The 15,818-nt window shown below is 38.5% G+C and overlaps 1 protein-coding gene across 6 annotated transcripts in view; it reads right to left on the reverse strand.

The window, feature by feature from the left end:
* Nucleotides 1-15,818, reverse strand: part of AFG2A (AFG2 AAA ATPase homolog A) — a 323,918-nt gene that overhangs the window by 95,602 nt on the left and 212,498 nt on the right. The window contains exon 15 of one of the 6 annotated variants that reach the window (XM_061384248.1): nt 6,074-15,121. The exons of the other annotated variants lie outside the window; for them this stretch is intronic. Within the exon in view, the coding sequence (XP_061240232.1) occupies nt 15,113-15,121 (9 nt within the window). The 3' untranslated portion in view covers nt 6,074-15,112. Of the gene's footprint in view, nt 1-6,073; nt 15,122-15,818 lie in introns of those variants that run through there. 6 annotated transcript variants of the gene reach the window in all.

Genomic DNA, 15,818 nt, shown 5'->3' on the forward strand with positions numbered 1-15,818 from the left:
TTATCAGTCCCATCAACTGCCGTCACAAGAGAGCATCTTTCTCTCCAAAAGACTTTTGCTTATTGTCACTAATAATAATTTAAAAATGTGTAAATTCATTTAAAAAATGAACCATTATCGGCTGAAAAATACTTAGCTCATTAATAACAACAATGAAAGAATCATTTCTAAATTTCACTAGAAAATAGAACCTGTGACAATAGAGGCGTTTTCCAAGTAAAATTTCAATTTGTTGTTCAGTTACGCTGAACTCTTGTTTAGATTTCTACTAGAGGCACAAATTGTTAGAAAATGAAATAATCCTGTAAACCATTTAGATTTTACTTGTTAAGAGAAGGGTGTAATAGAACGGTACTGTTCCAACGACACTGAGTCCTAAATTCTTGTCATAGACTTTTAGCAGAAATTCAAGATTTCAACTCATTCAAGTTCAGAGATATGAAAAATGTCTATTAATTAGAATTTTATATTCATTTTAAGAAATGGAGCTAAAGTCTTCTTGGTAAGTACTACTAGAAATATTAGGTATATGTGTATGTATGTATGTTTGTTTAAATAAATACACACAAACACCACACAAAGAAGTAAAGTTTTGTGTCTTATTTATATTTTAACTGTCTGAAATAGATATTATGTTTATTTATATTTATATATGTGCACATTATGGATATAGATATTATCCATAGGAATTAAAATATGAAAGAAATTATGTAAATTAGTTATCCCACATTTAGCATTGACGTATTACACTAAGTGGCAATGTGGAAACGGGTGGTTAATTCATTGTTGTCACAGATTTTGATGTTTGAATGCAGTGAAGGCCACAGCTGACCAGTTCCTATCCTCTGCTGCTGCTGCTAAGTCGCTTCAGTCATGTCTGACTCTGTGCGACCCCATAGACGGCAGCCCACCAGGCTCCCCCGTCCCTGGGATTCTCCAGGCAAGAACACTGGAGTGGGTTGCCATTTCCTTCTCCAATGCATGAAAGTGAAAAGTGAAAGTGAAGTTGCTCAGTCGTGTCTGACTCTTCGCGACCCCATGGACTGCAGCCTACCAGGCTCCTCTGCCCATGGGATTTTCCAGGCAAGAGTACTGGAATGGGGTGCCATTGCCTTCTCCGGTTCCTACCCTCTAGCACATAAAAATTAAAATACAAAACAACTTCCAATATTACTGTTCCTTCCAATTCCCACTCAATTTATTTTAACTTCATCCCTTAATGCTAAAATTTTATAAATTGCTATACCAAAACTATTCCCATTCCCAAATTCCTGAAGTTAGAAGCAGCAGAAAATAAAAGGTAGGCCTGTGTGTATAAAACTACTGTTAGGCAAATATCCTGCGTTAGAAGGCAAAATTAATTAATTAGCTAACCAAACAAATATTTATGTCTGGAACTGGATTTATCAAAAATAAGCAATATCATCCATACCTTAAAAAAGCTTACAGAGTGGAAATGACAGGTAAACACATAAGTTCATGATGAGACCCCTTAGATTCAAAAGTTTGTTCTTAAAGGTAAAACTTGTATAACTTTCCTAAACAAAATAATCATAACAAAACCTCTAAACCTTTCAACCTATACAGAGATGGGATTCACTTCAGCTCAATCAATAGAATTCTCTTTGTTCTTGTATCAGATGCCCACTTTTATTATACCTGCACCCAATCTCAGCACAAATAGCAAGTGAATTTCTTCATTTCCCCAGTTTCATATTTTCTGTAAGATTCACTATTGTACTTGACAAGCAGGTTGCTAAAGAGAACTAAAATTTCTTAGGGAAAAAAACTGAAAGAGGAATCTTAAACTAAAATCCCCAATACACTATCCTGTTTTTGCACTCCTTCTTCTCTTTTCTGAAACAAAAATACTTGAAATACATTTCCTCAAGTACTTGCCCACATGGCCGTCCTCTTAAAACACAGGACTTCAAATTTTATTATCTTGGGCAGAAGTAGTCTGATAATATCGACTCAGATTTGATCCTAAATCCCAGGGAGCTGTTGATGACCTATGCAGCCACAGCTGGGAGTTGTTAAACCATTTCCTTCTCAGTGAATAATTCTGAAATGGGTTTATTGTCTAATATTAACCAAATGGGGAAGTAAAGAAAGAAAGAAAGAAAAAATAACCTGTAAATGCTGAAGAGCCATATGCTGTATCATAGGATACCTTGTTTCACTTATTTTTAAACACCTCGTATTTGATTATACAGTATTCTTTAAAAGTGTGTTATGTCTGAGAATAGCCAGGAACAAGCATTCACGTTTCAAGGTAAAAGTTCTGGTGTGGGTGGGAGGGTATGACACACAGTCATTTAGTACATCCTCCACACGTACACTCAAGATTACCGTTCACTTCAACTGTCTATAAAGTTTTTCCTTAAAAAAACTTTTTTTTTCCTTTTTTAACCAAGAGAATTTCTCCTCTATGTATACACCTAAAAATAAAGTTGTTGAGTCCAAATGAGAGATGGTCTCTCCTTCCTGAAATTCGCCAAGATAATTTTAAAACATGACTGAGTTCTAAACAATGAGCAAAACTAAATATAGTCTTAACACTGCAACTTAATTCTCAACTTTGCCAATACCCCTTGCAATCATCAGGCTGACTTCTCTCCTGGGTTCTATCAACATCTTGGTTTCCTTTCACCCCCCTCCACTTCTCTGACAGTGTGACTTGTGCTAAGGAAGTTGCTGATGAGAAATCTGACCCCACATCCTTTGAGAAGACATTCATTCATTTCAGCTATTATGCAGCCAAGAATGGCTCAGGATTTATAAATCGGAAGGAAGATGGGACGGGGATTATAATTGACATTTAAACTGAAAGTTTATTATGATTCTCCTTTTATACAGAAGGAAGTTTAAAATAAATTAAAAGCCATACAATTAGTAAATAGCAACGTAATACCCATTCAGTTTATTTTAAAAATAAAGATGACTGATTTCTGTGAATATAAAAATTACACATAGATTGTAAGCAATTTTGACACAACACTGATTTACATTAACTAGAAAATAAACATGAATTTGAGCAAACTCTGGGAGATAGTGGAGGACAGAAGAGCCTGGCATGCTGCAGTCCATGGGGTCACAAAGAGTCAGATATGACCCAGTGACCGAACGACAACAACAAAAAATTACCAAATTGATGGCTTTGTTAATATTTTGGGGAGCAATTTTCCAGACCATTGTAATGTATGCTGTTTCACATAAAGTTGTGCTATTTATGACTGTTTTATAACCTACCTTTATTTCCCAGTAATTATAGTGTATGGATTTCTTTTACTGCTAATACATATAGTACATATAACCATTTTAATAGCTGCTCATTATTTTGTTACATACATACAGCACATATGTAATATTCAATTCTCAAAACTACTCTTAAGATAGATGGGTACCATTAGTCTTATTTAGAGATTCAATCTATAAAAATCCTACAATGAACATTTTACACTAACAGTGTGGACTGCTTATTATATCCTGGATAAATTCCTAGTAGGACAAAAGGGGAATACTGAAGGTTTTTTTGTTATATATTAACTACCTTTTAGAAAGTTTATGCTAATTTATGCTCACATGCACTTTAATCTATATATATTTTCAAAAGTATAATATGGAAATATATGATACTGAAAAAAATGTAGAATGCCATCTAGAAATGTTCAAGAAAAACCTGTCATGACACTGTGCTGCCTATATGTATTCTTCTGCTATCTTGGAACATGAAATTCAGGGCCCTAAATGTCTGCTACACAATTACCAAATTAAAAACAATCTATTTTGCTGAAAAGCCTTTCTCCTTTATTCTTGCATTATTAGGATAGCATACAGTTTAAAAGAAAAAAAGGGGGGGTGCGAGGGGACACACCCAGGGTTTTTAGAGACCTTATGCATTTCAGGAGTGAACTAAAGAACAAGGAATAATAAGCCAGACTGGAACTAGGGCAGACCTAAGAGCCTCCACATTAGTAGCCCCAATGGCCCCCAAAAGAGCCCCTCTGACATTAGAATGCGTGTTTCATCTTGTTACACTATTTGAGCATCCTAATTAGAGATGCATTCAGGCAATAAATATACCTGGAGGCAGAGAATGCAGATTAGGAATTTTCTTTGGTGGGTGTTGAGGCAAATATCTGGATTGCGGCAAGTTAAAAGGTGGGACGCACTGTGATGTACGTAGTAGGAAAAACATGGGCTTTCAAAACAGACTAGGCAATCATTTCACAATACATACAGAAATCACATCATGAGAAATGCTGGGCTGGAGGAAGCACAAGCTGGAATCAAGATTACTGGGAGAAATATCAATAAATTCAGATATGCAGATGACACCACTCTTATGGCAGAAAGTGAAGAAGAACTAAAGAGCCTCTTGATGAGAGTGAAAGAGGAGAGTGAACAAGTTGGCTTAAAGCTCAACATTCAGAAAACGAAGATCATGGTATCCAGTCCCGTCACTTCATGGCAAATAGATGGGGAAACAGTGGAAGCAGTGGCTGACTTTATTTTTTGGGGCCCCAAAATCACTGCAGATGATGACAGCAGCCATGAAATTAAAAGACACTTACTCCTTGGAAGGAAAGTTATGACCAACCTAGATAGCATATTCAAAAGCAGAGACATTACTTTGCCAACAAAGGTGTGTCTAGTCAAGTCTATGGTTTTTACAGTAGTCATGTATGGATGTGAGAGTTGGATTATAAAGAAAGCTGAGCACCGAAGAATTGATGCTTTTGAACTGTGGTGTTGGAGAAGACTCTTGAGAGTCCCTTGGACTGCAAGGAGATCCAACCAGTCCACCCTAAACAAGATCAGTCCTGGGTGTTCATTGGAAAGACTGATGTTGAAGCTAAAACTCCAATACTTTGGCCATGTGATGCGAAGAGCTGACTCATTTGAAAAGAGCCTGATGCTGGGAAAGATTGAAGGCAGGAGGAGAAGGGGACAACAGAGGATGAGATGGTTGGATGGCATCACCAACTCAATGGACATGGGTTTGGATAGACTCCGGGAGTTGGTGATGGACAGGAAGGCCTAGTGTGCTGCAGTTCATGGGGTTGCAAAGAGTCGGACACGATTGAGTGACTAAACTGAACTGAACAGATATCGAATCATTATATTGTATACCTAAAACAAAATGTTATAAGTCAGTTATATCTCAGTTAAAAGAAAAGGGCTTAAACAATTTCAGGCAAACAGTGGGCAGATTATAACAAGATCACATCTATTCATTCTGGGAGCGGGACTTGGAAGTAACTTATGAGCACTTAGATTTTCACACATAAAACTCCCACACAGGTGATACTACGGAGATCTTGATCTCTTAAACTCATATAGCAAAAGCAGAACGTAACTTTTTTTAGCTTTACAATTATTTCATTCTGTGGTTTGTTTCTCTGGATAGTTTTCTTCTCTTTTTTTTGGGGGGGCGGTTAGGGTTTGGGAAAACAGAGTTGGGATATGAATACAATTTTTAAAATGACTCACTGTATTTCCCAGGATGTATGTATAAATAATTAGATAGAAAGTTGTGGCAGGCAGAATAATGGCCCCTCAAAATGTACATATCCTAATCTATCTAACCTATGAATATATGTGAGGCAATATGGCAAAGATGAGTTAAGGTGGCAAATGGAAATAAATTTGCTACCCAGACACCTTTAAAGTAGGAGATTTCTCTGGATTATCCTGGTGAACCCAATATAATCCTGCTGCTGCTGCTGCTAAGTTGCTTCAGTTGCGTTCAACTCTGTGTGACCCCATAGACAGCAGCCCACCAGGCTCCCCCCCGACTCTGTGTGACCCCATAGATGGCAGCCCACCAGGCTCCCCCGTCCCTGGAATTCTAAGGGTCCTTAAAAGTGGAAGAGAGCATCAGAAGAGGGAACTGGGGAGATGGCAACATGAGAACTCAGCCTGCCTCTGGTGGTTTTGAAGATAAAGGAAAATGGTGATGAGTCAAGGAAAGCAAGCAGCACTTAAAAGACAGAAAATATAAGGAAATGGATTCTTCCTGGAGCCTCCAGAACATAATGTGTCTCACTGATACTGTGATCTTTGCCTAGTGAGACTGGTGTCAGGTTTCTGATCTACACAGCTGCAAGATAATAAATTCGTGCTGTTTTAAGCCATTAAAAAAAAGGGGGGGATATTTTGCTCAGTCACTCAGTGTCTGACTTTTGTGACCCCAGAGATTGTAGCCTGCCAGGCTCCTGTGTCCATGTAATTCTCCAGACAAGAATAGTGGAGTGGGTTGCCATTTCCTTCTCCAGGGGATCTTCCTGAACCAGGGATTGAAGCTGCATCTCCAGTGTCTTATGCATTGCAGGTGGATTCTTTACCACTGAGCCACTGGGGAAAGTGAAAGTGAAAGTCACTCAGTCATGTCCGACTGCGACCCCATGGACTATACAGTCCATGAAATTCTCTAGGCCAGAATACTGGAGTGGGTAGCCTTTCCCTTCTCCAGGGGATCTCTGCAACCCAGGGATCGAACTCAGGTCTCCCGCATTGCAGGCAGATTCTTCGGCAGCAGAGCCACAAGGGAAGTCTGAGCCATTGGGGAAGACCTGAAGACAACTTTAGGGTCTGATTAAAGCATTAAAATACTTTATAGAAAAGTGGTCAAATCTGATATGTCAACTCTGTCTTAACTGGTTTAGCTCTAGACTGGATTTAATGTATGAAGTCATTACATATTTATTTCAATATCTAAAACAAGCAGGGATGAATGAGTATTATTTTTCAATTTTAATTTATTCCACAAGTTAATTAAAATAACACTAATATCTGACCTAATTTTTATATCCACATAATATTAAGTTTTGAAAAATATATCTTAAAAAATAAGCAATTAACATCCAGCCAAAACAAATAATTTTAATAAGACCAATGTTAATGCTATACTTTTAAATTCTTTCACATATTATAATTATGAACTCTGTCATAATCTGTTTCCTTTACTTACTTAAGTTTACATTAATGGCAAAGACATTGTACTGATTGTTTAAAACTGATTTGTAACATTTGTGAAAAAATTTAAATCTGTTCTTGTAAACCGGTAAGAGCTAGTTCTAGCATATCATTGGGTCCAACTCTAAATGCATCCAGATCAACACAAAATATTACCTAAAGAACACTTTTCAGTAACAATTACTGTGTAATGTAAATTTCTTTAAAACCCCATGAGATTTCATGGTTGCCGTACATGGCATCACTTACTTAAAGCAAGAAACGAGATTTTATAAAGCTTCCCATAAGGAAAAGAACATGTTAAAGAAGATAAAAAGACAAGTTACAGACAGAGAGAAACATTTTCAAGGCACATATTCAACAAAGAACTTATATTTAGGATACATAAAGAACTCTCAAAACATGACAGTAAAATAACAAAAAGTTCAACTAGAAAATGGGCAAAAGACATAAACAGACATTTCACCATAGAGGAGATATTAAGGACAAATAAGCATATAAAAAAGTTAAATATCATTAGGCATTATGGAAATGCAAATTAAAACTACAATGAGATATCACTACAGAGTTATCAGAACACCAAATGCCAGTAAGGATATAGAAAACTTAGATTCTATACTTCCTGGTGGGAACATAAAATGGTATAGCCCTGCTGGGGTATAGTTTAGCAGTTTTTAAAGACAGATCACATGAAGCAGGCAGAACAGTGCATGCCTGGCTCCACTACCCCACCGCTGTCCATATCCTAATCCTTGGAACCTGGGAATATGAACCTTATCTAGCAAAAACAATTAAGGTTATAGTTGGAATTAGGGTTCCTGATGAATTGATTAAAAATGGGAGATTAACATTAGGTAAGGATTAAAAGTGGAGAGAGAGGTAAAGGAGAGTCAGTTAGAGGAGGACTGTGGCTATGGAAGAAAGGCAGAGAGATACAACTTGGCTGACTGTGAAGATGGAGGCAGGGGCCAGAAGGCAAGGACATCAGGAGGAACTGGAAAAGGCAAGGGAAACAGATTCTCCCCTAAAGCCTCCAGAATGGACTGCAGCCCTGACATTTACCTTGACTTTAGCCAGTGAGATCATATTGGACTTCTAACCTACAGAACTGGAAGATGATAAATTTGTTATTTCAGTGGCTAGTCTTTTAATAATTTCTTACAGCCACAATAGAAAACTAATACATCATGTGACTGACCAACAGTAAACTTAGTCACAGGGAACTGAAAACTTTTGTTCACACAAAAATCTTTATATGGTTGTTTAAAGCAGCTTTACTTATTCATGAGAGCCCAAATCTGGAAATAACCTAAATGTCCTTGAACAGGTAAGTGGTTAAACAAACTCAGATATATCTATACAGTGGATTACTATTCAGCAATTAACAGAAGTTATAACCATCAATACATACAATTTGGATGGGATATCAAGAATATAATGTTTACTGATAAAAGCCAACCTCCCATAATTACGTATTTGCTGTATGACTGTAGTTATATGACATTTTTGAAATGACAAAACTGTGGAGATGGACACCAACTTGTGACTGCCTTTCCTGATTTGCAATCAACAGGAAAGGTGACAGACAAAAAAGAAAGGAATAGGGGGATATTCAACTACAAAGGAGTATACAAAAGAATTCTTTGCAGTGATCCAAGATACAATGCTATATCTTGACTGCAGTAGTGATTACATGAATTTATAAATGGGGTCAAGAAGTATACCACAAACACACATTCAAGTACACAGAGGCAAAGGCACAAACACAAATGAGTGCATTCAAAAGCTGGTGAAAGCTAAATAAGACCTGTAGTCGAATTAACTACATATTAAAAGTCTAATTTTAATTTCTGAACTATTAATAAAAATAGTCTAATTAACTCTAATATACCAATGACAATATCCTGGTTTTAATATTCTTCTACAGTCATATGTATGACCAACCTAGATAGCATATTGAAAAGCAGAGACATTACTTTGCCAATAAAGGTCCGTCTAGTCAAGGCTATGGTTTTTCCAGTGGTCATGTATGGATGTGAGAGTTGGACTGTGAAGAAAGCTGAGCGCCGAAGAATTGATCCTTTTGAACTGTGGTTTGGAGAAGACTCTTGACAGTCCCTTGGACTGCAAGGAGATCCAACCAGTCCATTCTGAAGGAGATCAGTCCTGAGATTTCTTTGGAAGGAATGATGCTGAAGCTGAAACTCCAGTACTTTGGCCACCTCATGAGAAGAGTTGACTCACTGGCAAAGACTCTGATGCTGGGAGGGATTGGGGGCAGGAGCAGAAGTGGACGACAGAGGATGAGATGGCTGGATGGCATCACTGACTCGATGGCCGTGAGTTTGAGTGAACTCTGGGAGATGGTGATGGACAGGGAGGCCTGGCATGCTGCGATTCAGGGGGTCACAAAGAGTTGGACACGACTGAGTGACTGAACTGAACTGAACTGACAGTCATATGAAACGTTATAATTGAGGGAGTTGGTGAAAGGTTCTGAGATTTCATGCCTTATAGAAATCGTATGGCCCTAACAGAAGCAGAAGATATTAAGAAGAGGTGGCAAGAACACACACAAGAACTATATAAAAAAGATCTTCATGACCCAGATAACCACGATGGTGTGATCATGCACCTAGAGCCAGACATGCTGGAATACGAAGTCAAGTGGGCCTTAGGAAGCATCACCATGAACAAAGCTAGTGGAGGTGATGGAATTCCAGTTGAGTTATTTCAAATCCTAAAAGATGATGCTGTGACATCCTGCACTCAATATGCCAGCAAATTTGGAAAACTCAACTGTGGCCACAGGACTGGAAAAGATCAGTTTTCACTCCAATCCCAAAGAAAGGCAATGCCAAAGAATATTCAAACTACCACACAATTGCACTCATCTCATATGCTAGCAAAGTAATGCTCAAAATTCTCCAAGCCAGGCTTCAACAGCACGTGAACTGTGAACTTTCAGATGTTCAAGCTGGATTTAGAAAAGGCAGAGATCAAATTGCCAATATCCACCGTATCATTGAAAAAGCAAGAGAGTTCCAAACAAACATCTACTTCTACTTTATTGACTATGCTAAAGCCTTTGACTGTGTGGATCACAAAAAACTGTGGTAAATTCTTAAAGAGATGGTAATACAAGACCACCTGACCTGCCTCCTGAGAAATATGTATGCAGGTCAAGAAGCAACAGTTAGACCTGGAGATGGAACAACAGACTGGTTGCAAATCAGGAAAGGAGTATGTCAAGGTTGTATACTGTCACCCTGCTTATTTACTGTATACGTAGAGTACATTATGCAAAATGCCAGCTAGATGAAGTACAAACCGGAATCAAGACTGCCAGGAGAAATATCAATAACCTCAGACATGCAGGTGACACCACACTTATGGCAGAAAGTGAAGAGGAACTAAAAAGCCTCTTGATGAAAGTGAAAGAAGAGAGTGAAAAAGTTGGCTTAAAACTCAACATTCAGAAAACAAAGATCATGGCATCTGGTCCCATCACGTACGGCAAATACATGGGGACACAATGGAAATAGTGAGAGACTATTTCCTTGGGCTCTAAAATCACTGCAGATGGTGACGACAGCCATGAAATTAAAAGACGCTTGCTCCTTGGAAGAGAAGTTATGACCAACCTAAACAGTATATTAAGAAGCAGAGACATTACTTTGCCAACAAAGGTCCATCTAGTCAAAGCTATGGTTTTTCCAGTAGTCATGTATGGATGTGAGAGTTGGACTATGAAGAGAGGTGAGTGGTGAAGAATTGATGCTTTGGAACTGTGGTGTTGGAGAAGACTCTTGACAGTCTCTTGGACTGCAAAGAGATCCAAACAGTTAATCCTAAAGGAAATCAGTCCTGAATATTCATTGGAAGGCCTGATGCAAAATCTGAAACTCCAATACTTTGGCCACCTGATGCAAAGAACTGACTCATTGGAAAAGACCCTGATGCTGGGAAAGACTGAAGGAAGAGAAAGGGATGACAGACAATGAGATGGTTGGATGGCATCACTGACTCATTGGACATGAGTTTGAGTAAGCTCTGGGAGTTGATGATGGACAGGGAAACCTAGCCTAGCATGCTGTAGCCCATGGGGTCGCAAAGAGTTGGACACGACTGAGTGACTGTACTGAATTGTCTTATTTTTATACCCACTGGATCATTTTTCTCTTTCCTCTTATTTTTAACTTTTTATTTTAACACAGTTATAGGCTTACAGACAACTGTAAGAAACAGTACATAGACTCCCATGAACCTTTCACCAACTCCCCCAGTGGTGGTGTTTCATATAACTGTAGAATACTACTAAAACCAGGATACTGTTATGGGTATAATAGTGTTAATTAGACTACACTTATTTGGGTTTCCCAAGTGGCGCTAATGGTAAAGAATCTGCCTGCCAATGCAGGAGACATAATAGACGCACGTTTGATCCCTGGGTCGGGAAGATCCCCTGGAGAAGGGTATGGCCACCCACTCCAGTATTCTTGCCTGGAGAATCCCCATGGACAGAGGAGCCTGGTAGGCTACAGTCCAGAGGGTCACAAAGAGTCCGACATGACTAAGAAACTTATCAAGCAAGCATATATTGGTGGTTCACGCTAAAAGGTAATCACAGGAACATATAATAAAAAAGTTGATAGACCAATGCTCTCATGTGTTATTAGCCTATTGTTTTTAAACAGTGAAAAACAAAATGTAATATATATAGTATTCTGGCACAATATTAAGTCCAGAATATTACCCTAGCATTAAATAGTAAAAGCAAGAAATACTGAAATAAGTTTGGAAAACTGCTAAGTAGAAATATTTTGTTGAGGTTATAAGAACAAATGAAACTAAAAGTGAAACATAATTTTTGCTCATCAAGGTATCATTCTTCTATTACACATAGTTGAAAAACCCTGGAAATTAATTGGTGTGGGTGTTCAGCTGTGTCTAACTCTTTGCGACCCTGTGGACTGTAGCCTGCCAGGCTCCTCTGCCCATGGGGATTCTCCAGGCAAGAATACTGGAGTGGACTGCCGTGCCCTTCTCCAGGGGATCTTCCCGACAAGAAATCGAACTGGTATCTCCTGCATCGTAGACAGATTCTTTAGGCTGAGCCCCCAGGATAGCCTGAAAATTGGTAAAGATTAGCAAAATCAAGCTTCATATATTTGCAGACCACTTTGTTATCAGGCAAACAATCTCTTTATTTAATTAATGATTAGTGTTTTTATTTTCTTTCTTAAAAAAGTACAGTTTATGATTTTGGAGGGAATCTGGCAAATGTAGACTGCTGTTTGATATTAGCCAATCAACAGAGTTAAGTCATAAAGACTTTTATCTCTGAATTTGTCAGTTTTTGAGGTATTGTTCTATAGAGTAAGTTTAGAATTATTCATGGAAATTTGTCTTTGGTGAATTTACAGCAAGTGACTACCTGGCTTACAAAATATTTTAAGCACTGAAAGTCACACCCTCTAGTACCACGATGCTCACACTATAGCTATCCTGGGATTTCCTGATTTGGTAAAGAAAACAAGCTAAGAAAGATTAAATTTCAAATACATCTTTAATTTTTTTTGTTGTTCTTTAGTTCACTTTATTAAAGTTAACACACTGTTCTTTCATTGTTAATTCTTAAAAATCTTCCTCTCAGAATGCTCTGCTCTTCAACCTGTGCTTTTTCTTTTATTTAAAGTTTTACTTTGAAGGTAGAGCATTCAGTACAAAAAATATGATTCAAAATCATGGAATGAGAAACTCATGTGAGGACATTGGATCTTTATTATTACACCGAAACTCAAAGCCCGTGATTTATTTACTTTTTTAAAGTAACTGACACCTTGTCACAGCTACCTTGCCTTGGAGAGGTTAAAAAGTTGTCCAAGTTCCAGACAGCAAAAGAGCAGACTCTAAACTGCCAACATGCAACGTGCTTGGACAAGCACTTTCTTTTTACAATGAAGAAACAGGCTTGCTTTTTCAATGCAACCAAATTCAAACAATGAAAGGAGCCACTCCAAACTATGAGCAGGGACAAACTGAGGGCCAAGCTTATGGTATGCACAGGAGCATTCCCAAATGGGCAACCCTGGGCAAACACAAGTTATCTCTTCAAATAAATGTTTTAACATGACACCTGCATTAGCCCCTCAGGTACCCACAGCTTTTTACCAGTGTGTTATCGGTATGTACTGAACAACAACACAAACTGCTATTTTGAACACGACATACCTTCAGGCTTTCAAGATGATATACAATTAGAGTAGAGAAAATAAATGCACTTCCTCTCATAATTCTGAGTCCCATATGAAATGGCTATGGTAGAAAACAAATTAATACACAGAATGTGGACTTTTCTCTGGAACAGAATAATTGGTGACAATGTTTTATGTATTCATTTAATTAGGGCTGGTATGTACTAAAGAAAGTGAAAGTTGCTCAATTGTGTCCGACTCTTTGCAACTCCATGGATAGTCCATGGAATTCTCCAGGACAGAATACTGGAGAGGGTAGCTGCTCCCTTTTCCAGGGGATCTTCCTGATCCAGAGATCGAACCCAGGTTTCCAAAACTGCAGGAGGATTCTTTACCAGCTAAGCCACCAGGGAAGATCAGTATGTACTAAGATCCTGTATATTTAAGTTTATCTCATAAATAATCATAATGTGAATTGCTATATATCTCTCATTTCAGAGTCTGGAAAAGAGAAAAATCATTCTTGCTCCACATATCAATAAAAAGAGCGAGATATAAGGGCAAAGAATCAAAAAAGTAGTTTTAAGGAAACTAAAGATATTTTTCATTTCTTTTGTTGTTGTTCGGTCACTAAGTTGTGTTACACTCTGTGTGACCCCATGGATTATAACTGGGTTCCTCTGTCCATGGGGTTTTCCAGGAAAGAATACTGAACTGGATGAACCAGGCTAAATGTATGTATGTGGAAATAACTTTAAAAAATGTAGTGCAGAAGAAAACCAAAGCCTGGTTTAGGTAAATATTTCACACAAAATAAGGATCAGATCAGATCAGTCGCTCAGTCGTGTCCGACTCTTTGCGACCCTGTGAATCGCAGCACGCCAGGCCTCCCTGTCCATCACCAACTCCCGGAGTTCACTCAGACTCATGTCCATCGAGTCAGTGATGCCATCCAGCCATCTCATCCTCTGTCGACCCCTTCTCCTCTTGCCCCCAATCCCTCCTAGCATCAGAGGCGTTTCCAATGAGTCAACTCTTCGCATGAGGTGGCCAAAGTACTGGAGTTTCAGCTTTAGCATCATTCCTTCCAAAGAAATCCCAGGGCTGATCTCCTTCAGAATGGACTGGTTGGATCTCCTTGCAGTCCAAGGGACTCTCAAGAGTCTTCTCCAACAGCACAGTTCAAAAGCATCAATTCTTCGGCACTCAGCTTTCTTCACAGTCCAACTCTCACATCCATACATGACCACTGGAAAAACCATAGCCTTGACTAGACGAACCTTTGTTGGCAAAGTAATGTCTCTGCTTTTGAATATGCTATCTAGGTTGGTCATAACTTTTCTTCCAAGGAGTAAGCGTCTTTTAATTTCATGGCTGAAGTCACCATCTGCAGTGATTTTGGAGCCCAGAGAAAAATAAAGTCTGACACCGTTTCCACTGTTTCCCCATCAATTTCCCATGAAGTGAGATGGGATCAGATGCCATGATCTTCGTTTTCTGAATGTTGAGTTTTAAGCCAACTTTTTCACTCTCCACTTTCACTTTCATCAAGAGGCTTTTGAGTTCCTCTTCACTTTCTGCCATAAGGGTGGTGTCATCTGCATATCTAAGGTTATTGATATTTCTCCCAGCAATCTTGATTCCAGCTTGTGTTTCTTCCAGTCCAGCATTTCTCATGATATACTCTGCATAGAAGTTAAATAAATGGTGACAATATACAGCCTTGACGTACTCCTTTTCCCATTTGGAAGCAGTCTGTTGTTCCATGTCGAGTTCTAACTGTTGCTTCCTGACCTGCATACAAATTTCTCAAGAGGCAGATCAGGTGGTCTGGTATTCCCATCTCTTTCAGAATTTTCCACAGTTGATTGTGATCCACACAGTCAAAGGCTTTCGCATAGTCAATAAAGCAGAAGTAGATGCAGGTTGATATTTTATACACTCTGCCATGAGGATTGGTGGATCCATAAGTAGATTTGTAGGAAAGACAACAGATAAAACATTAGAAACCTGGGTATATCATTGAAAAAACATTCTGTATTTTATCTAGTGCTTATAAGATAACAAATTTAAAATTTTAATATGGAAAACAATGTGACATTATCTATGTAGAGCTACATTTTAGTCTCTTAGTGTGTGTTAGTTGCTAAGTCATGCCCAACTCTGTGCAACCCCTTGGACTATAGCCTGCAAGGCTCCTCTGTCCATGGGATTCTCCAGGCAAGAATACCAGAGTGGGTTGCCATTCCCTATTCCAGGGGATCTTCCTGTCCTGGGGATCAAACCTGGGTGTCCCGTATTGCAGGCAGGTTCTTTACCATGTGAGCGACCAGGAATAACAATTATGCTATTACTCATAATGAAAATTAGCGTCTCTGTGGGTCATCTAAATTCTCCAAGTTCAGTTTGTTTAAAAGTCCTTTTGTATAATAAACATTAACATTACTTTATATTTGATGTTTGGAGAGCTCAAAATTTGTATCTTTATATACCTGACCAGACTCTAGATTTATACCTGTCATCTATTTACTGATCCAGAATGTCTATAACTCACAGATGTCAGGGAATAGCCCTGACCTATAAGAGGAGGAGTAGCCCTGACATGGTGGGCTTCCCTGGTGGCTCAGATGGTAAAGAATC

This window comes from Bos javanicus, chromosome 17 (assembly GCF_032452875.1).
Source record: "Bos javanicus breed banteng chromosome 17, ARS-OSU_banteng_1.0, whole genome shotgun sequence".
Classification (NCBI taxonomy): Eukaryota; Metazoa; Chordata; class Mammalia; order Artiodactyla; family Bovidae; genus Bos; species Bos javanicus.